At 28.9% G+C, this 22738-nt stretch overlaps 4 protein-coding genes across 8 annotated transcripts; 1 reads left to right on the top strand and 3 right to left on the bottom strand.

Annotated features, from left to right (window-relative positions):
* Positions 1–567: 567 nt before the first annotated feature.
* Positions 568–1853, bottom strand: LOC124829317 (HSP20-like chaperones superfamily protein). Its single transcript, XM_047302792.2, has 2 exons — positions 1177–1853; positions 568–1074 (listed from the first exon to the last, which is right to left on the bottom strand). The coding sequence occupies exons 1-2, from the start codon at positions 1448–1450 to the stop codon at positions 662–664; spliced, it is 687 nt and encodes a 228-aa protein (XP_047158748.2). The 5' UTR covers positions 1451–1853; the 3' UTR covers positions 568–661.
* A 1304-nt stretch (positions 1854–3157) lies between these two features.
* On the bottom strand, positions 3158–6065 carry LOC124829319 (uncharacterized). Of its 4 annotated transcripts, none has more exons than XM_088102629.1 (6): positions 5917–6065; positions 5722–5828; positions 4959–5223; positions 4302–4392; positions 3494–3602; positions 3158–3405 (listed from the first exon to the last, which is right to left on the bottom strand). In XM_088102629.1, the coding sequence occupies exons 3-6, from the start codon at positions 5080–5082 to the stop codon at positions 3352–3354; spliced, it is 378 nt and encodes a 125-aa protein (XP_087958755.1). In that variant the 5' UTR covers positions 5083–5223; positions 5722–5828; positions 5917–6065; the 3' UTR covers positions 3158–3351. The 4 variants fall into 4 exon arrangements, with proteins under 4 accessions (XP_087958755.1, XP_047158752.1, XP_047158754.1 ...); XM_047302796.2 differs by having other exon boundaries at positions 4959–5218; XM_047302798.2 differs by having other exon boundaries at positions 3494–3560; positions 4959–5218.
* A 5090-nt stretch (positions 6066–11155) lies between these two features.
* Positions 11156–11988, top strand: LOC148191548 (uncharacterized). Its single transcript, XM_088102449.1, has 2 exons — positions 11156–11417; positions 11566–11988. Exons 1-2 carry the CDS (start codon positions 11264–11266, stop codon positions 11808–11810), a joined length of 399 nt encoding a protein of 132 aa, XP_087958575.1. The 5' UTR covers positions 11156–11263; the 3' UTR covers positions 11811–11988.
* A 3238-nt stretch (positions 11989–15226) lies between these two features.
* On the bottom strand, positions 15227–19368 carry LOC124835570 (phospholipase D alpha 1). 2 transcript variants are annotated; one of them, XM_047310525.2, is made up of 4 exons: positions 19211–19368; positions 18850–18949; positions 15981–17883; positions 15227–15866 (listed from the first exon to the last, which is right to left on the bottom strand). In XM_047310525.2, exons 2-4 carry the CDS (start codon positions 18940–18942, stop codon positions 15433–15435), a joined length of 2430 nt encoding a protein of 809 aa, XP_047166481.1. In that variant the 5' UTR covers positions 18943–18949; positions 19211–19368; the 3' UTR covers positions 15227–15432. The 2 variants fall into 2 exon arrangements, with proteins under 2 accessions (XP_047166481.1, XP_087958021.1); XM_088101895.1 differs by lacking the exon at positions 19211–19368 and adding an exon at positions 19074–19126.
* Between the last annotated feature and the right edge of the window lie 3370 nt (positions 19369–22738).

The following is a 22738-nucleotide window of genomic DNA, read 5'->3' as shown; positions in this document are numbered from 1 at the left end:
AATCTCATTATCTTATGAAGATTTTAATTGTCTATGAAAGTAGTAGTAGGAAAACTGAAAAGTAATCACCAATTACTACGAGGCAAAGCATCGTCAGTTACATCTTTTGTGCTGTCAGAATTATGATATTTGTAAATAACAGTTTCTATTATCTTGTTAAGAAAACAACTTCTCATTCTGAAGCATTCTTTTAACTTTTACACTTTATATGAGTTACAGTAAAAACTCTTTGAATTGAAGGAATGGACAATAAACAGCTTGGACAAAGATATTTAAAGCCTATTTTACTATACCAGGTCTTTCTTTTATTGCCAATAAAGCCCAAGTATGATCAGAATCAGTCTAAGCCCAATCTACAAGGGCCCCATTCTACAATCTACAATGTTTCTCTATTTATCTGTTCCTTACACAATGCTGTTGTATACTTTTGGTTTGGTTGTTTTGAGAAAGAAACTACAAAGAAAGGGAAAATAAAAACATCAGATAAGAAAAACAAAAGTATGCAATTTCACAAGAAAAATATGGAAAGAATGAAAAGAAACAAAAATAAAACTTTCACAGGTCTTAGGTTTTATTTGATTATGTTACATTAACTCCAAAAGAACCAAGCACATGTCACAAAGTACATTATAGCCACACCTCTATTAGGAAAACCTTAACATCATTCTACCGTGACTTGTTTCACATCCTTTTTGGGTTTCTCAGTCCTAGGAATGGTGACAATTAAGACACCATCCTTCAACTCTGCTTTAATATCATCAGCCTTAGCATCATCAGGCAAAACCAGGCTTGTGTTATAGTATCCATAGCTACTTGATGACCAATACTCATCATCTTCTCCTTCTTCTTTCTCTTCCTTGTGCTCTCCCTTTATTGTCAACACCCCATCATCAATGGTGATCTTCACCTCCTCTTTTGCCATTCCTGGCATCTCATATTTCACTTTGTAATGATCATCTCTCTCTTTCACACGACCACTCAGAGACCAAGGTGTCAGATTCATGTTCTCAAACACCCTGTTGATGTTCTCACTTGCCTGCATCAGTGCATTCCCAAGCCCTGAAGGAAAGAACTCTAACACCCAAACACAAAGTGTAAGTGTGAGCTTCATCACAAAAAAACCTTACATTCAATACCATAACCTGCATCTTAGAAAAGTAGAGAAAGAGAGAGTACCATAGAGAGCTGGAGGGAAATCACGATCATGGTTTCTCCAAATCCATCTTCTGTTCCTCCTTCTGGGGAACAACCTGTTAGACCTTTTCCCTTCAGTGACAGCAACTTCAGTGGCTTCAGATTTTCCTTTATCACCTGCTGCAGTGGCAAACCTTTTGAGCAATTCATTGTTCCATCTCTGCTTGTGCAAGCCACCAGAACCAGGGATGGTGAAGGAAGATGAAGCAAACAACCTTCCTCGCAAATCTTTCAAAGCCAACCGTGCCAAAGCCATATGATGACTTGATGTTGAACTGCTGCTTGTTTTCTCTTTGTTTTTTTTGTATGTTTTTGCTGATAGTTGGTGGAACTGAGACAACTTAAATATATATGTAACACAAGATGCTTAGAGAAGTGTCCATGAGATTCTAGGATGTTAAGGATGTTTTGAACAGTGATATTAATGGAAATTTCTGATTTCTTCTCAGACCTTGCATGGATAGATTCACTAGAGTGTTCCAGAGAAAAAATATAATACACATGTACCTGTGTTCTTGAAATTTTTTTTTCATTCCCTTCTGGGCCTGAAGAATAAAGATAGAGTCCAGAAATAATCAGATGGCTCTGGCCCAAATTCAGAATACAATTTACACTTATCACACATTTTCATATTTACTATCAAAGTTTTAAATTCTTACTGAAATGATGAGGTGTTACAAAAAAGTAGTTGAAAAAACTAAGACAATTAAAAGTTGTATCACTACTTTTCAAACAGTGTTATTTTGATTTCATTTTACTATCCTTGTACAATTTTTGTCACGATAAGATTTATGAAATAATAGTTAAATAGTGAAATGTGTAATTTAAGTGAAAAATAAATAATAAAAAACTACAAAGGAAAAAGCTTATTGCTTGATTTAATACCATTGAATTGAAATGTCAATCTCTTTCGCAATTAAAAGATAAGCAATTTCCTAAATATATCAATTAGACTCTTTGACGATATTTAGAATATGCTTTGTTAAAAAAAGAGTGAAACTTGAAATCATGCCCAGAGAAGGATTTCATTGGTAATATATACTTGGTGTCAAAATTTGTCTATCCTGTCATTACAATGTTTTATACTTTTAATAATTAGTATATATTTATTTTCCTTTTTATTAAATATTTTTCTTATAAAGTAAAAGACTAATTTCAAAAATAGGAGGAGAATTTATCAGATGACATATAATTACTGAAAAGTTAAAAGGAGAAAATATTAGAATATGCAACATTGACATTGATGAATCATGACAAAATGGACAATGATAGCGATCTATGATCATTTTTTATTTGAAGGTGGGTAGCAGTGAACAATCAAACTACCCACTTCACCAGAAAAAACAATCAAAGTTTGACCAAATTATGCAATCATAAATCAAATCATTGACCATTCTTAGAATTTTGCTAAGAATGTTCAATAATTTTATTAATTACACACTTTAATCCAAGTTTTTTCTATTACATTAATAAAACATTTGTTATCTTAGTCAGATCTACCAACCCATTATACGTTAGATAAATACTGATGAAGATACACATTAAACGCCTATTACTTATACTAACATAGGGTATACATATACACACACACACATATTTCAAATATCAGTTAAAAAGTAATTAAAAAATACAAATAAATATGTTTTCTCGTAAACTTAAATCCAAATCTTTTAATTTATTAGATATCCATTTGTTTAGAAAACTATATTATACAGTCTAAACAAAATTTGGTCATCTGTTGTACCTAAAACTTTTTTAAGTCTTGTTAAGATATTGGTACAAATTCCAACAAGAACCCGGAGATTTTATAAGTTCCAAGATAAACTGGTATGAAACCAAATCAGAAACAGCAAATTTATAAATTGACCATTACACAAAATTTAGAGGCAGTGCAAATGAAAGTAGCAACCAACTCATGCAGCATGGTGTCAGCCAAGAGTTTTCCAAAACTAGGCTCATGAGATAGTGGAGGCAGCCAAGGCAATCAATTAAATCAAGTATAATACAGTTATCTCATGTTCCCAAGAGAGAAATTTTCCTCATCATATTCATAGGCATTTGAAAACTGATATACAAACTGAAGTATATGCCAATTAGTCCTTCCTATAAGCAAGAACTATGATTATTTTCAGCGGCACTTCCTAAAGCTTCAACAGCTCAGTCGTATAGGCCATCCTGCTCCCAGATGTCCACAAGAAAATCTACCATTTCCTATCAGTATTCAAATGACAAGATCATTACATAATCATTTTTTTACTTAAAATTATTGCATCATGGTTCTTTGAAAGTAGATGCTTACTGCAAGAGGGATAGGCTGACGGAAAGGCTTGTTGCTCCCAAGTAAACTTTCATATGTTGCATTCCAACTGCAAAGCCAAGAAATTTTGGCAAGGCACAGACAATAAGTTCTGACAAGATAGGAGAAAAAGAGAAAGAAAATCATACTGAGAGAAAGAAGTTCATTCGAAGCAGTATATGCAAATCTTATTACCCAACTGGAAAGTTATGCTATACACCATACCAATATAAAAGAAATTAGCAAGCAGAACTCATCAAGACAACAATTGAAAGGACAATGGTGCTTTGACACCATAATTTTTTTTACGCCTATATGACACTATCCCTCGCTACACTTCCCTCTCTCTTTTTCTTTTAAGGTTGTCAACTGGTAGCCAAATGGTGTCAAAGAACCTTTTTTTTTCAATTGAAATATAAGCTAAGCTCCTTATAATGTACTTGTTAATGTAGCAGCAAGGACATAACAGCTATGCACCATGGATTCAACTTAAACGAGTCATTCACAAATTTCTTCATCAAGGCTACAACAGGCTTTCCAATTATTTAACTATGAGCTTTAATATAGAGTAAATTATTTTTTCATCATTGGTCGCAGGGTGGCTAAGCAGACTGTTTCCAATATGATCATCGAGAGCATATGTTTAACAGTATAACCACAACACAAGGAGACTTGTATATGAAACTCAGACAAGAAAAAGGAAATGATGAAAATAACCCCTAGATAAATGGATTTTCAAGAATCCAAACACAAACAAATTTACAGAAAATATAAAAAGGTGCCAATATATTAATCCAAAAATGTAAGTTACCTCAATTTAGGTTCTCGTAATTGTTGTGTTCGGTTTTCAGATTTTTTATTTCCAACCCAGCGTTGCCGAGTCTGATTCCAAAGAATTAGACCTGCAACCAAAAATATTAACATAAATTCACCTGCAAACTAAAATATGATTGCACCACTAACATATCTAACAAAATCTCACTAATCTACGATAGATTGAAAGGTTCAGCGGGTAAAAGGCATATCAATAAGAAACGAGGTAAACTAACAGTGTTTCATGAATGTGTGTGGCCTAAAAGAAAAGTGAGGTGAGCGCTAGTCAAACTGCATTTCTTAACTGAGCAACAACATGCATCAGATATATATTGTCATGGTACACCAAAAATTACTGTGAACTAAAAAGGAAACAAAGAAGTAACTGCATTACATAGACATCAGTTTAATGTTAGCATTACATATCACCACTACTTACAAACACGCACCATGGCTTAGCTTTACACGTTTTAATAGAGTTTGGCATTGTTCAACCCACAAGTAGGTAGTGGATGATTTCAGCCTGCACTGTGAAAGGCCACACCCTTTCTTTTTCTCGTTTCAATTAAATTACCAAAATAAAAATCATCTCAAACCATGAATTCTTGTTTGGAAGAATATCTGCACAAATAAAAAGCAATGAAAAATACAATACCATGATTTACAAATTCAGTGGGGTTGCTGCTGTTTTTGGAAGAACTAGCATGAGGAACCACAGCTTGGTTTGTAAGACTGGCTGAAGAGATGCTCCCCTGTGACTGGACGGCACTGTTGTCCATATCATGCGTGCTGGTGGTCCAGAAATCTTCTGATGAACTAGGTTTCCTTACTGAGTTACCTTTTGTTGCTACTCCTTTTGATGGCACATCCACTGTGGCGCTCAGTGTAGGCCTTTTATAGCATCCAACACAACCACTGCTCTGTTACAATAACATTAATTTCGGTTATGCACCACTTTATAATCATACTATTGGCTAGAATATCCATCATAATTCAGCCACTTCAATTTAATGGCAACAGATATGCATTATTTATGTTAAAAATGCAAGAACCAATCTTGTTTGAGTAGTCACAAAAATGCAATACTCTCCAGACCGGCGGCTTTAGTTCATAAAATTAAAAAACCTAAAAGGTAATTTATTGACAAATTCAACCACTATACATATACATCCTCTATTACCAAAAAAATATATGTTGGCATTAAAATCTGACCGATCTTAAAACCTTTTCATCAATTTTCTAGACAACTGTGTAATCAAGAGACATAAAGGAATAACTTTCAGCGTCATCACCCCAGCACATGATTCCCAATCAATATAGGGGGAAATTAATACCCACACAATATAAAGTTAATTGCAGGGGAAAGGGGAAAAAGGAGACAACTTTATTTCAGCTATGGTTGGATTCGAAAAACATACCCCATATGCATGCAATGTCTGAAACACCCCAGAAGCCTGATTAGATTAGATCTGACCCAAGAAATTCGAAGAAAACCAAAGAAGATGAAATCGATTCCAGAGAAATCCTAACAATTCAATCAGAAAACAGAGATTAAATAAAAAAAAATTTAAAAAAAGATAAAGAAAATGCATAAAGAAGATGAGAATAAAAACCTTTGAGTTTGAAAGCCCCCCCTTCTGATGTGTAAACACTCAGATGGGATTGCTTTTTGGATTCTTCTTCTTCCTCAGCTTCTTCTCTTTTCTTCTCTCTCAATTGAAATCAACAAAAGAAACTGATAAGGCAGGAGTGGAATATTTTAAGCAACAAAAATGTAATAATTTAACTTGTATTTATAATCTATTTAAAAAAATTATAATTTTAACTGCAATTTAGCTACCTGTTAGAATCTTAAAAAGTAATTAAAAATTAAGATACTATATTTAAGAATGAAATTAATAAGAATAAATAATTATGTTTTAATTTTTACATCTACCATTATTTAAACATTGTAGTGAAACAGTTACTTAAAAGAACTGTAATTATATATAAATGGTTAATAGTTTAATTTCTTAACCAAGGCATTTTAGTTATTATATTATATATTATTATATCAAAAAGAAAAAAAAATCATTTTAGTGTAAAATTATTTTTTCAATTTTACTCTTAAGTATGGTTTTAAGTGATTTTTTTTTAATTTAACTGTTTCTTTTTTAATTTGAACATTCTTTTAATTTTTTTTCAAATTAAAATAAATTTTTATAATAAAAATTTATTTACTAAACAAATAAAAATTATCTATAATAAAATTATAAATATTATTTATATTTATTCTCATAATATAATTTTATTATTCTTTATTGTCATTAAATAAATTAATAATAATAATATTTTTTCACTAGTTATTATCATTTATATATATATATATATATATATATATATATATATATAACTGTTAATTTAAAAAATATATGTATTTATTTTAAAATAAAAATAATAATTTAATTATTTGTTTTATTAAATAATAAATCAGTTATTTTTCTATTTAAAAGTAAAATTATTTCATTAAAATATGACACCAAATAAAGTTATAAAATTATATCTTCTTGACATTGAATAATTAATTTTACATTTTCAATTAACTTTACTTTCAATAAAGTTATTGTATTGCCAGATTAGAAATATAAGAGAAAACATTTATCTTTTCTCTTCTATTTCTTTTTAAATTATTATTTCATATTTTTATGATTGATAAATTTTAATATAGTTTTCAATACAAATTTAATAAGCATACTTTCATGAGATTAAATAAAAATTGTAATTATTTAGAAAGTAATTAAGAGTAGATGCTCTTAAATGTTATATTATTAAAATACAAAGCTTATAAATAAATAATAATAAGAATTAGTTGAGTTATATTTTATGAATATCAAAATCTCTATATGAACTATTTTTTTTAATTATCTGTCTTATCTTTAAATTTATGATTTTTTTTCATCATTTTAAATATAAAACAGAACAATTTGATGTCTTATCTACTTGTTTTTTCTTCTAATTCCTTGTTTGTTAGTTTTCCTTTGGTCAAAGTGTATATTAAAAATAGTAAATATTTATCAAACTTGTTCTTACAAGTCTTATCTAACTCTCTTAATTATAATATTAGCAATTTAAAATACTGATTAATTGGACTACATCACGATTCAATTGATTAGGTGAAATGTTAGGTATCGCTACTCTGCACTCATACATTATGCAGGCAATTAAAAAAATTATATTTAGTTTTTATGATGTATGAAATTTCATTATTTCATCAGAAAAAAATATATTTAATTTTCAATACGTCAAAAATCATTCAATTCTATTTATTTAAATCTTTTATTACTTCGTCAAATATTCAATTGAGAAAATTTTCCTAATTAGTTATAATACAAATAAGTTTCACACAAGTTAAAATACTCAACATTTATGGGTTAAATATGTTTTTAGTCCCCGTTTTTTGTTTTCGTCTCTCCTTCCAAATAAGGTACAATTTGGTCCTCATTCTTTTCGAAACTCTAGTTTTAGTCCTCGAAATTTTGGTTTTAGTCATCGAAAACTACCACATTTTTAACGGTGTTAGTTTTCGAGGACTAAAACCAAAATTTTGATAAAAATGAGGACCAAATTGTATCTTATTTTGAAAGAGGGACAAAAATCAGAAACGATCAATAGTTTAGGGACTAAAAACATATTTAACCCAACATTTATGAAAATGACAACAACCAAATGTTTACTTCAGTTCAAGTCTATTTTCTCCATAGACAACCAAATGTTTACTTAATGTTAATTTTATTTTGTAAAAATATTTACATGATTAATATTTTTTAAATCAAATTAGTGTTTATTATAATAAATTTAAAGTATTGTTATTTTTATGTTTGACTAATGTGAAAGTGTTTCCTACAAAACAAAATAGTCTTAGTCTTTATTTGACTATTATGATATTAGTTTTCTAGTTAACTGTTTCGTATAAGATACCATTACAGTTATTCGTACAGCAACTTTTTATGTTCACGTTCTAATTCGATGAGTATAATAGTTACGTATCGTGTGCGTGTTCTGCGTACATGTTGCAAAATACGAGTACTTACATCACCGTATACGATAACATGTTATATTTGTTCATGTAACACGTGTAAAAGGTTTGGAATCAATACTAATAGAATTGGATGCAATCTTTAAAAACTATGAAAACATCACTAATTATAATAAATATTTGTTAATTATTTATAGTAATTAATCATCAAACACAAAATAATAGTTTTTTTAATATAGTAAAAAATAAAACTGTGAAAAGATATTACACTGTTTAATATTTGTTGAAGATAATAAAAAACAATTAATGTTATGGTTAGTGTTTGTGAAGTGTTTTAAGTTTCATTATTCCAATTTTTTATACACTTATAAAATATATTTCACTATAAAGTCAACAACAAAATCGACAGTTTCAAAATAATGTATATTAAATATGACTAACATATTGCAATACCTCCAATGAATAATAATCTTGTTTTATCTTAATTAATTATCTTAATCATAATTCTTCAACCGATCGATGTCTAGTCTAAAATTAATTAGACAATCATACAATAATATTTCTGAAATATTTAATAACAATATCTTAAATATTAACATGTTATGATAATTTAAATATTTGAAAAAAAAAACAAGATATAATTTTATATTTGTTACATGATAAGTATTTTTAAACCTTTAACGTGCAAAATGAATAATTCGTGTTATGTTTTTTTTAAATGGTATTAAATAATAAATATTTGTCAGCTGTATAAAAGATATGTATCAGTACAGCTTAGGAAAAAAATAAATAAAATAAAGTAGTTGAGCCCCAACTTCAAAACTAATTAATGTATAATGCATTATACTATATATATATATATATATATCATGGAGTCGTAGTTGTCACCCAACAATTGAAGTTGCAACTCCATCTAGAAGAAGCTATATTCTCTTTGACCATTGACTAATCACAAGTTCCAACAACACAAAATTTGTAAACTAGTATAACTATATCAAAATTTATTTATATATTAAAGTAAACAAAAAATGTAAAAAAAAAAAATTCTGATTTTTTTTCAAAAAATACCAATAAACATATATTAAGAAAGTAAAAATATTTTTGCATAATTGGTAATGCATGTGAAAACATAATGTTAAAAGCGTTAAAAAAACATTTGCATAAATACAATTTTTCAAAAACCAAAATGTATAGTTAATTTCATCAGTATAAAAAATAAATATTATTAATATTTTATATTTAATTATTTATTAATAAATATAAACTATATACACATAAATTAATTCTACTTTATTTATTATATTTATTATATTAAGGAAAATACTAATGAAATATAAATCATAAATGTAATCAGGTTGCATTGTGTTTTTTTTGTTAGTTATTAAATTAATCAATTAACAAGATATGTTCAATTTTTAATGTATAAAAGATGGTGATATTTAATTATAAATAAAAAGGTTCAAAAATATAATTGAGGCTTGATTAAATTTTAATTTTCTTATTCACTATTCAATTTTTATTAAAAAAAATCTATTAAGTATTCATAACCTTTATATTTTTTAATTGAGTATATTTTGCTTAATCTTGATATCAATTGGAGTGATATAGTCATAGTCTTGTATTTTCATTGCTTATATCTTCCTATGTAGAAATAAAAAATAATAATAATACAATTAAGTTGTATATCCTTCATAGATTTGTATATTTTTAAATTAGTTTTTATTAAAAAAATATTTTTATTAAGTTTTTAAATGAATGTAGCTTGTTTTTCGAGTCCAATATTGAATTAAATTAAGAAGTCTCGTTCTTAATATATACATGTTTTGACTGGAACTGTAAAGTAATTGTATTTTTTCTACTATCTAATATATGATAATATGAATAGATAACTTGTTTTGCCAGTACGATATTTAAATGAATACATAATTTGACCGTTTTAACTAATTCACATTAAATTCTTTAAATTTATTAAAATTTGTACTATTTTTTTTTCAAATTATCATAATTTAATCTCTTACCACTTAATTAACCAGTACGTGAAGATAGAAGTTATCATCTCTATTTTTATTAATTTACAACATTTATCATTTACTAAAAAGTTGTAAAGTAATTAAGAATATTACGTAAATGAAAACTATATAACTATATACACAAAATTTAAAATCAATAATAACCAATGTAATAGATTTCACGTATCTTTTCAATCTTCATTATTTGAATAAAGTTACAGCATATTTATATTCAACTAACTCCTATCTTTAACTTAATGACTTTATATGTTCATGGTCTTAAAATTAAAAAAAATGTTAGAAATTTTATCGACTAAATAATAAAGCTAATTTTAAAAGATAAAATTAATTTATAACATATATGTAAATATAAATTTCATTTTATAAATTAATGGTGTAGAATTAAATTATACTTAAAAAGTTACTTTATAATATATTATAGAGTTATAATTTAAAAACTATCCTAATAAAATTCAGTGTTTATTAAATTTTTTTTTTTTATTATTGTCAAACTATTTATTAATATTTAATTTTATACATAAAATATATATATTTTAATGTGAACAGATGTATTAGAAATTTTATATTAAATATTGATAAAACTAATTTAATCTATATATATAAATATGTAATATATTACAAGTAAATTTTTAAAGATTTAATTAGAAAAAAAATATTAAATTTTTCGTTAAAATTCACGTACTAAGAAAAAGATATTAAATTCTCAAATATAATTGTTTTTCCGTTAATTACCATTTTGGATTTTTGTTTTTCCTTTTTGTTTATTCTGCTATAAAGCACCAGCCATGAAGCTTCGTGAATGGGGACGCCATCTCTTTCTGTTCATTATTTATACGTCTCTTCCTTTTATGGTCAACACAAGTCCTCTGCTCCTCGTTCTCTTCGAAACACAACCTTTTCCTCTGTTCCCCAAACATGGCTTCCATCTCTCAAGGTCTCGTCTTCACCTCCGCCATGCTCTTCTCCACCACTCTCCTCTACCTTGCATTTTCCAAGAACAAAACTTCTCCCGATTTTCAAATTCCCTCAGATTCCAACAAACAGATTCTTCGCTCTTGCATGTACTCAGGTAAATCAACTCTTATTCCTCTCTTTCAAACACTACTCTGATTTCAGGTTGTCGACGATCGATTATCTTAAATGCTCAAAACAAAAAATGCGTCTATGGGATTCTGTGATCTGTGGTGCTTACTTTGTTTTTTCTTTTGTTTTCACAGAGGAGAAGAAAAGGGAGAGGAAGAAGAACAAGAAGAAGGTGAAATTTGCTAAGAATGTGACGGTGAAGGAAGTGGAAAGAGATGGTGAGGAAGAAAACAGAGAAGAGCAGGGGATGCAAAACAGAGTATCGAGAAGCGAGTTCAAAAGAGAAAATCTGGAAAACCCTGAAATTCCAGCGAACCGAGTTGCTCTGTATAATGGGATTTTGAGGGACAGAGTGCAGAGAATGGCGTGCTGTCACTGACGAGATCATCGTCTGTTGCTTCGTGTAGAAAGTGTATTTCATGAAACAGGGGAGACATTTTTCATTGCAAGTTCTTTCATTTTTTCTTCTTCAATGTTTCTATTTTATTAATAGATTTGTTGATAAATTGTAACATATTAATTTTATGCACATTTATAAATAATTTTTAATAATTTCATATTCTTGAATTATATATTAGTAGAGATTTTGCTGAATTAAACTTACAAAACATTTTTTAAATGATATTAAAATTATTTAAAATTTATTTTATTGAGATTTGTTTATTGAACTTAGTAATATTTAATGGGTTTGTGGTCTGTTAAAAATAAACCTAGTATTATATCTTACTAATTAAATTAATATTTAGATTCACTTTTAATATATATACCTCATCTTAGGCAAAAAGTAATTATATCTTTTACTATTTAATATATGATAATTACTTATTTGAAGATGGTAATTATAATAATTTTATCTTATTTTTTAATTTTTTTAATCAATATATAAAACCATATCATAACTAAAAATTTGCATGGTATTAATTTGAGAAAGTATGGTTGTTTTCATTATTATAACTAAAAATTTGCATGGTATTTCAAACATAGATAAATTTTAAATATAAACTTGATTAACTTTTTATTTATTATAAATCAAAATTTACACCAATTTTAGCAAACATATTTTACAGTTTCAATAGTTTGGGAAGTTAATAAAGTGATAATGAACAATGAATAATGAATAATACATAGTTACATATAAAGAGCACAAAGATTAAAGATGGTAATGATATTATAATTAGATTTGAATTCTACGATTGTTTGATCTAATTAATTGGAGTTTTCGCTTCAAACTATATAGGGCTAAGTCATATCGCATTTTCAAAAATAGTATTTAGTTTTGTAAAATTCAAAATTTGTATTAATATTTTAATTATAGATGATTAATCTTTATAAAAAATGATTGATTTTTTCACTAAATTTAATTTTTTTAATTATATGTTTTTCACTTACAAAATTTGAGATATTGATGTTATTAATAAGCAAATGCAATAATGGTTTGTCGTACAATTATTGAAGAAGTAATTCAGAACAATGAATCGTAACTATTAGTTGGACTTTCTTGAATTGAATGAAACGTTTCCACAGCCACACAAAGTTGACAAACACAACTTCTACAAAAGATGTGTCTCACAATTATATTAATTTATTAATGTGAAACTAGGAGAAACTGAAATCATTTTTATTTTTGAGAAAAATATTTAAATTCTTCTATTATTTTAATTTGATTTTTTCAAATATGATTTTCGTTTCAACGACTAGTACAAAATGACCCCGGCTTTAAGAAATAAATAAATAAATTATTTGCTCTGTTTATTTCATAAATATCACGGTGGGAAGTTTCTCTTCGGTAATGGCATACACTGTTTCTTTAAGAATATAATAATAATAATAATAATATATAATTATATATTAAATGTTTCAATTAAAACATATTCTATATCCTATTTTATTCTTATTGATAACATCTTCAATAATTGTTATACTTTTTTTTAATAATTACACTCTTTAAATAACTTAAATCTTTCAAAACACACCATGAACATTTTGGAATTTACTATTTGACCACTATCCATTGATGATTATTTAACCTTCATTCTCATTTATTTATTTATTCTAAAAATATAGAGAGATACAAAGGGTCTCTTTTTTTTCTACAATTATTATTATTATTATTATTATTTATTATTATTATTATTATTATGTGTTTTTTAATATAGAAAAGGTAATATTTTACATTTGAATGTTTTCCTGGTCAATTTGTGGTATACAATATTAATTTATTTTTTAAATATTGTAGGAAAAGTAAAATTTAATTCATATTTTGAAAATTTATTCGAAATAAATTCTGGTTGTAATTAGGTTACAGATTTAAAAAAAATCTAACTAAAATGAAACAAACACCTCAAAAATAAAATAACAAATTAACAAAGTGGTTTTCTTTAAAAAGAAACAAAAATAAACACACTTATCATGTTTTTCAACATGGTCTTGTATGTCTGTTATAAAATGTGTAAGATAATATAACTAATTCTTCCACGTAAAAAATAGTATTTTCTCTACATTTAAATATAAATAATGAAATTATAATGCATGATAGACTTAAATGAAATATTAGTAAAACCAACTGATTTCATTATATTTGATAATGCTATTTTTAAAATACTACTTATTTAATGGTGATTTTTTTGAATAATTTATTTTGTTCATGATTAAGTGAATTTGGTGATTATTAACATAAGAGGATTGTTATAGTAATTGCTCGTTGATAATATTACTTTTTAAAAATAATAAAAAACACAATTTATAAATTCTTGAATAAATACATTCTATAATTTAATACATTTTAATGTCAACCATTTTCTTACAGTAATTCTTTTTTCTATTTTTTCAACTAGCGTGGTCAACAACTAATTTAAGGTTGTTATTAATAAGTATAAGACTTTGAAAGATTGAAACGATGACCGACTAAATTTAAGAATTCCAATGTCAATGATCCTAGTCTTTGAAACATTATTTTATAAATAATAGTACGATGAACCCTTTTCTATTTATTTAACACATAGAATAAAAATAAAATGATCGTAAAAAATTAAATTTTTATATTTAAAAAAAAGTAAGAAAAGATAATATCAAATAAATATAAAAAATTCATGTGTCAAAAATATATTTTTCTTATTTTATTTATCAAAAGTGTAAAAATCAATCATATTTTATTGGGTTAAATATGTTTTTAGTCCCTAAATTATTTATCGTTTCTGGTTTTCGTCCCTCTTTCAAAGTAAGGTACAATTTGGTCCTCATTATTTTCGAAACGTTCGTTTTAGTCCTCGAAAACTAAACACTGTTTAAAAATTTGGTCCTTATTTAGCAACAAATGAGGACTAAAACCAAAATTCCGAAGACTAAAACGAACGTTTAGAAAAGAGTGAGATACCTTACCTTGAGAGAGGGACGAAAACCAGAAACGACCAATAGTTTAGGGACTAAAAACATATTTAACCCTATTTTATTCAAAGCTTGTGTTGCTGGCAATATTAGAAGTTAAACATTCAAAGTATATAGCACAACCTATTTAAACCAAAATGGCATCCTGGTACACGACAGAGACAATTAAAGAGTGCAGATTTTCTCATGGCTGCTAAGTGTGGAATCTCAGAGAACCACACAGTTTTGGCCTACTTTGGCAGACCTACCCCAAACATTTGCTGTCTTGTTTCCACAGTTTGAGAAATATGTCCCAACTCTACCACCTAAATAACAGATTCCTTGCGAATCCAAGGCTTCAAAATGTTTCTAATTTGCATATTTGCATGGCTTGCTTTAACTAACCAAATGTTCAAAAAAAGAATACCACTGTGGGAGAAAGGAAACATTGTTAGATAGCAGTCAAAACCATGCTAACCAACACCACCAGATAACTAACATCTGTCATTGCCATAAAAATAGAGAAAAACATGTCCACAAGACATCAGAGACTAATAAGATTATTACTAAGAAGTGATGAAAACACAACATTAGGATATGTAAGCAATCAGAAAATTGCAACAAAGTACAAGACCAAACTAGGTAGTGAGGATAGGGGGGAGGTAGTCAGCTTTGGCACCAAGAATCCGAGCCTTGGTGTCTGGGAAGAATTCAAATCCTGGCAGCTCAGTGACGTCTCCTTCACTGGCAACACCAATAGGGTAGCGTAGAAGGTGACCGGGAAGGTCACGCTCAAGTGACTCACTAGAATACAGATCCCAATATTTGTCTGCAATCTGGTTCACCTTATTGATGCATTCTTCACTTTCTGGCTTCTGGAAGGAGTCGTGAAGCATGCCAAGGTGCTCATACCACAATGACAGGCGGAAACCATGGACTTGGCCACGTGCCGGCTGTGTCGTAGCCAAATGATATGGCTGATAACCACCCATGGCAATCTCAGAGTCCCTAGCCCCATCCATTGACCTCTGGTTGATGTTGGCAGATCCAATGATTATGTATTCATCGTCAACTGCAAAGAGGAAAATGTATAGTTGTGTTAGTAAAGGTAAAAAGTATACAATATCATGGCTTGAAAATGTACATCATTTGTAAGATCTTATACACAAAAATATAGCATACTTACCGATCATCATCTTGGTATGAACATAAATCATGAAACGCCGGGCTTCTTGAGCTCTCTGATAATCTGAATCAGGATCTGGTTGTTCAGCAGGCTCATATTCTCCTGATTTTTTCACCTCCCGGTTTCCAAGGCAGAAGAATGTCAAATAGTTTCGGGGATCTTCATCACTTCCTTTAGCTCTGAGTGCCTGAACAACGTCCTTGTACATCATCTCCATTGTTCTCCTTTGCCAGTCCAATATTGCCTGAACTGATGCACTTTCTGGGATACCCTCTGGCCACATAGGGACTACAACATACACGGCAAACCTTTCCCCAGCTTCAATCTTACTAACAATCTTAAGGGAAAGTTCCTTTGGGATTAGATGCAATGCACCAATCTCTTCACGCTTAATATCATCAGAGCTCCAGGAAAAAGAGCTTCCAAGGAAATATTGATTTTCAATATAGATGAAATTCTTAGCTCGTCGAATCGCGTGAATATAAGCATCTTGAATGCTACGATCAATGATGTTGTCCTTCCCACTAACAAGCCCGGCTTTGGCAGCATCTTCAGGAGTATCTGGGAACCCAAAAGCAGCCCCACCATCAATAGATCTAAACAACTGAACATTCCAGGTCTCATGATCTTCAGGAAACGTTACTGGGGATGGGGGAATAATGACATCTTCTAGCTCTCTCAGTGGAGCAAGTATATCCTTCCCACCTTGCTTTTTCCATCTCTGCTCAAAGTTGAACAAAACATCCCAAGCTATGGGTCCTTCAAGCCGGGAGTGAATGTCATGCCATGGTTCCCTGGGACCACCTTTTGTGATTGCAGCACCAGGAAAGTTAGGCTGATGAAAATCATCATGGTGTGCTGTGTCCAGGGTTCTGAAAAGTGAGTGGAAGGCAGTGTCATATCTTCCATCACAGAGGTCAAGACCCCCAACGAAACTCACAATTCTTCGCTTCTCTGACCCTCCTCCACCAGGCAAAGCACCGTCAACCACCACAATCTTCTGGTGATGAGTAAACATGGTAGAAATTTGTAAATCTTGAACAATGCTCCCGCCATCGTCAGGATTGCGGGGGCATAAAACACAGTGCACATCAGTGTCCCTGAAAAACTGCTCGGTTTCTTCATCATGAGTAGCCATCAATCCATCTTTTTTCAACAAACCAACTGATGTTCTATCATCCCAAACAAGCATCAATACCCTAACACCTTCACTTGCCTTTTGCTTGAGAAGTTCACCAATTGTTTGGTCTCCCCCAGGCTTTGGCCGCCTAGAATCCCTTACCAAGGAAATTTCAGTATAAACAGACCAACCAGTAATGTATATAAAGTGTTTTGCATTAGTGATCGCATCAAATATATCCTCCCAACACCTATGAGCCTCATAATTCTTGCCTCCAGCAAGAGGTATTTTAGGTACAAAGTTATCAGGTACATGAGCATCTTGGTACAGAAATACCTTACATCCTTGCCTCTGTGAGAAGAAAGTATAGGGAACTCCAGGGTATTTTGGACTTCTAATTCCTCGAGCCCAGTTGCGGTCTTTTGCTACATCAAAATATTGCAGCCTCACATGGATCTTTGAACCCCCTTCTATTGGGTTTTTCTCTGTGTCCAAGATTTCAACCCACTTATCTATTTCATTACCATCCAAGACCTCAGAAACTGGCACATATGCTCTTCCAATTAATGTTGCCCCAATAGGATTATCATCTTTCACAGTGAATATAATATCTGAAGCCACATGGGCACAATAAATGTGAAAAGACTCATCCCATTTGGGATTAGTATGTTCATTTTCTAAAATTCTAGTCCTTCCTACTCTTGCCTTCTCCAGATCAATGGTTGCATAGAGCTTAGTAACTCCCTTTCCAATACCTACAGTCTCCTCAATGTTTTGCTTGAGCTGAGCAGAATAAACATTAAATGAGTCAATGACAGTGATTAGGAAAATAAAGGAGCAAATCTAAATCAATTGAAATACTTATGAATAGTAAATGATAATAACATGCCTGCAGTGATAAGGGAATGAAAGGAGAGGAGCAAGGGAAAAGGTCCATAATTGAATAAATGTAGCTTGCCGAAAATTAATTAATAGACAACACAAAACATTTTTGCTCACACTTCAAAAACACTCAATCCAGCTTTCAGAACTATAAATCTGTTAAGTCACTAGGTAAAATCCAAACTAAGGCCAGCATAGTCAATTCTAAAATTAAATAAAGCATATGTGTAACAAAGGTTACATAAGGTTAAATTAATGGCCACCGAAGTAAAACTCCAGATGGATGAATGATATGATCCCAACTAAAGTCAACAATTTGATTCATGTTGAGCAAACTGTTAAATCACAATTTAAATTACGATTCGTTTCCAGAAACCTTGACTACGAACACTAACATGGATTAACAATCTCATTTTTTAATAACAAAAAACTCTTAGACGGCACAATTCATTTCCAGATAGAAATCACAGACAGGTTTGTAAACTATTTGCAGTACTAGATCATTGTCACAAAAGTTGAAACTGGATAACGAAGTTAAACCGATTAATCATTTGCACCAAGGTTCACAGAAAAAATCTCAGAATTGCATCAACTTCAATTTCCTTATTGCTGTGATACATCACGCAATACACTATCAAATAATGTTCCTTTCGTTATTAATTTATCAGTTCATGGTACTATAACAAATTATCAAATTCAAACAAATCGCGGATCCTTCAAAGGAAGCACTGTCCACTTCGATTTATGAATTTTCAACACAAACGGAAACATACACCATCTCCAGTTTCAAATCCAACACACAGTAACTCAAAATCAACAGTTAAACCACCAGATTCAGCAAGGTCCAAAAAAGTCTAAAACAAATACCTTGCTGAAAAAATTGCCGCCGCCACCAGCATTGAGCTTATCAACCTCATAGATGGTAGCATGGAGAGTACCATGAAGCAGAATTTGCGCCATCTCCCACCTGCAATGCAAATCCACACAACCCCACTTCGAATTAGATCACAGAAACCTGAAAAAAAGCACTCGCAAAAGTGCCCATGTAAAATCTAGCGGAGTTGAAGTGCATGACACACAAAGATTACTACTTTGAGGGATGAAAGAGTTAGATCAGATCGTGGGGTGGACCAAAAGGGCTTAAAATTGGGGAAGAATGTTTCAGAGTAGAAATGGCAGAAAAGGAAACAGAGCGTGTGGAAATAGAAAGAAGAGCGAAAAACACTACCTTGTTAAGGGAAAGCGAAGGTGAAGAAGAAAAGAGAGAAAGGGTGAGAGAGAGATCCGAGAAAGGAGAAGTGAGAATGGAGATTAGTGAGTGAGTGTCTCCTTTTAACAAGGAAGGAAGTAAAAACATGCATGTTTTCAACTTTTCATATTATTGCACAACTTCGCATTCTAATCGCGTCGTGTTCGTGGGAAAGCACAATCATCTCTTCATTTGACTTCTTCTAGACGTGTTTTGTTTTATTTTTTAATTTATTTACAAATATTTGTGTCTTTTTTCATGTTTAATTGAAGAAAAAAAGAGTAAATTAATTTTATATAAAGGCTTTTTTAATATAATTAGACTTTTCCTTGACTCTCAGTAAAAATAAAATTGAAATTAATTTATTTTCAAAATTTTGACTTAATTTAATATTTTAATTTAAAAACGTATAAAATTAATCATTTTAATCATAATTTATTAAATATTTTAAATATATTATAATAATATAATTTTTTATTAAATTTAACATAATTCGACTAATGGACTAACACAATAGGTTTTCTTACATTAAAAATTATGATTAAATATGTTTTTCTAATTTTATGTGAGAATTAAAATGAGTTTTTTTTTCAATAAAATTATTTAATTTAATTTTAATTTTATAAATGTGTAAATTTAGTCTTTTATTAATTAAATTTTGTTAAATTTATTTAACGTTTAATAAACTTTTTTATGGTATTTGTACCTTTCTTTATAGTATTTGTATTATTTATACCTTTTGTTGTTTGAATGTTAATTAAAAATTGCTTTTGAAACATCAAATAACCAATGTATATTTAAAAATAATAGATCAAATTAGTCAAAATTAAAAAAAAAAACAAATTCTAATTTTACTAAAACTAAAAACATGTTTAATCCTTAAAACTAATAATAACGATAACTAAATTTAGAAAATCTTACTAAAATATAATCGAGTTTTCTGTAAAAATTATGATAAGAAAAAAATATATTCTATGACTAATAACAAAGAAAAAATAAAAAGTATATAGTGAGATAATTAAAGTGAGGACCAACATAGAATCAAAATTAACTAAATTTGGTAAATGTCGTACCACCATTATTGATGCATCCCATTTTTTGTGTGCGTGTGTATGAAAATTTATAGTAATTAATTCTTATGAGAGCACATGTATGAATATATTGTCAGCATCTCACAGTACACTGAAATCATCACTGATAAAAATACAACTTAGAGTATAAATGTATGCAACATCTATTTTTTTTTTTAAGTTCTTAAAAGAACAACTTAATTGAAATGAGATTTTTCATTTAAGAAAAATAGTGAATTCGTAAGGACTTGTTTGTATGTTTGTTGTGAAATAAATTGAAAAATGATAATTGAATTTAAATTATGTCTAATTTTTAATTCCTGTTTTTATATATGTCTAAATTATTTACATAGAAGTGTTGAATATTATTTTTTATTAGTTACACGATAATGAAACCAAATTAAGTTTCAATGTGTAGTACTTTATCTTGAATGGTAAGGTGTAAAGGTAAGTGTAATGGGGAAATTTGTTATTGAACTTTATGCACATGGCGACATGGGAAAACTTTTTCATATTAATAGACATTGACCCAAAATAAGTTTCTACTTTAATTTTCTTTTATAATTACTAATCAATTATAAAATATTAAAGTAAATAGTTAATTTTAATAGTTTTATCTAATAAATTTATTGAAACATTTAAAGAAAGTTGTAAGAATTAGAAAATAAAGTATATTAGAGTAGTTTTGTGTATTAAAATAATAAGACGAACAATTTTATTTTAAAATAATTTTATAATATAAATAGAACTTTCTAAATTTCGGTTCATTATCTAAATACAATTCATCTCTCTAGAACATTATTCCTCAAAGTTTCCTCACATCTCTTTAGAATTTCTCTCATTTGAGTTGTCTGATTGACGATCAGGAGGTGCCCAGACGTTCACGACGTAGAGGGCCACACACTTGACCGATCAATTTTTTTATTCTAGCTGGTAAGTTGTTTTCCCCTTTTCACAACATGTTCTTGAGTCGGAATCATGCAAATTCTTTTGTTGCATGTGTCTTGTAGTCTTCATCTTAAGTTCCTAGTTCAATTCAAGCTCTAAGGGTTGTTATCTATCACCAATTGGTGAGTTGTAGATTTCTATTGAGTTTTCTTGCGATGCAAGGTACTGTTGGAGTGATTATGTGAGCTGAGCAGTTTATCTATGAGGTAAGGGGAGTTAGATACTTTCTTTAAATTAGTTGTATGACATGTGTATGCTGAATTTTGTGTTATTATGCTTGGGTCACATTTTAGGTTTTGAGTAGATGTAATTGTATGTACTAAAATGTAAATTGTGAAATTGTGGAATGGATGTGATGTACACTGTAATTGAGTATGTTAGATGACTGTATTTTGTTATAATAGTCATTATAGTAAGTTAAGTAAATTGGGTAGTGTCTTTGGTCATTTCAGAGGTAGTTTAAAATTTAATAACCACAATTTATAATTTTTAAATGATTAATGCAGTTACTAAAATTTTATACATTCATTATGCTACCGCTTTATAACTTGATATCTTATTTCTTCTTCTAAGATTAAATTTAATATCATATTTATTATTTTCTTTAATAGTGAATAATTCTAACAATTATTTAGATTAACAAATATTTATATTGTATAATTGGATAATTAATTATAGTTTTGATAGTTAATTAGTGAATATGGTTAGTCATGAGATAAGTTGGTCAATCATATATCAACTCAGAACATAAATAAGTGAATATAATTGAAATGTTAAACAAGTTGATTAATTATATATGAACCTTCCACGATTCAAAATCCATGTTTCATATTTCAGAATGTAAGTTATCAAACCTAATCATAACCCAATCAAATAGCCAAATCATTATTTCAGTTAACAAAATTAGGAGTTTATCGACCACAGATAAATTAGTCAATTAATTAATTTAAAAATAAAATATAATTAATCATAATTAAGTTAATAATAATTAAAAGTTAATAAAAATTTGAGATAAAAAAATATATTGTGTGAATTTAGTGTTACATTAAGCACTCATTACATGTTGAGTTAACTTTAATATGAAAACATTATATATATATATATATATATATATATATATATATATATATATATATATATCATCGTGAGATTTCAAACAACACAATTAATATAAACCGTTAACCATAATCCCATATTCGATCACCTTTAAATATTTATTATGTAAAATTCGACATTTTTAAACATCTGAAGTTCTAAATATCTGAAGTACGTGATAGGTCAGTATTCTCTGTCCTACCATACACATGTACCAGTAGACAATCTCGTATTAAATACGTAAGTAAATTCTTTCAGATCTGAACAATGCCGTGTACAAGAAGTCGTCTTTTTAGGTGACACGTTTAGTCGAAATATTAGATTCTTTTTAGTAATTTATTATAATTTATTTTGTCAATAACTTTGATGAAAATTAATTTTAAGATAGTTATCT

This window comes from Vigna umbellata, chromosome 11 (assembly GCF_029865625.1).
Source record: "Vigna umbellata cultivar VRB3 chromosome 11, Vumbellata_1.0, whole genome shotgun sequence".
Taxonomy (NCBI): Eukaryota; Viridiplantae; Streptophyta; class Magnoliopsida; order Fabales; family Fabaceae; genus Vigna; species Vigna umbellata.
The sequence above is the reverse complement of the archived record's forward strand: the minus strand, read 5'-3'. Positions and strand labels throughout refer to the sequence as shown.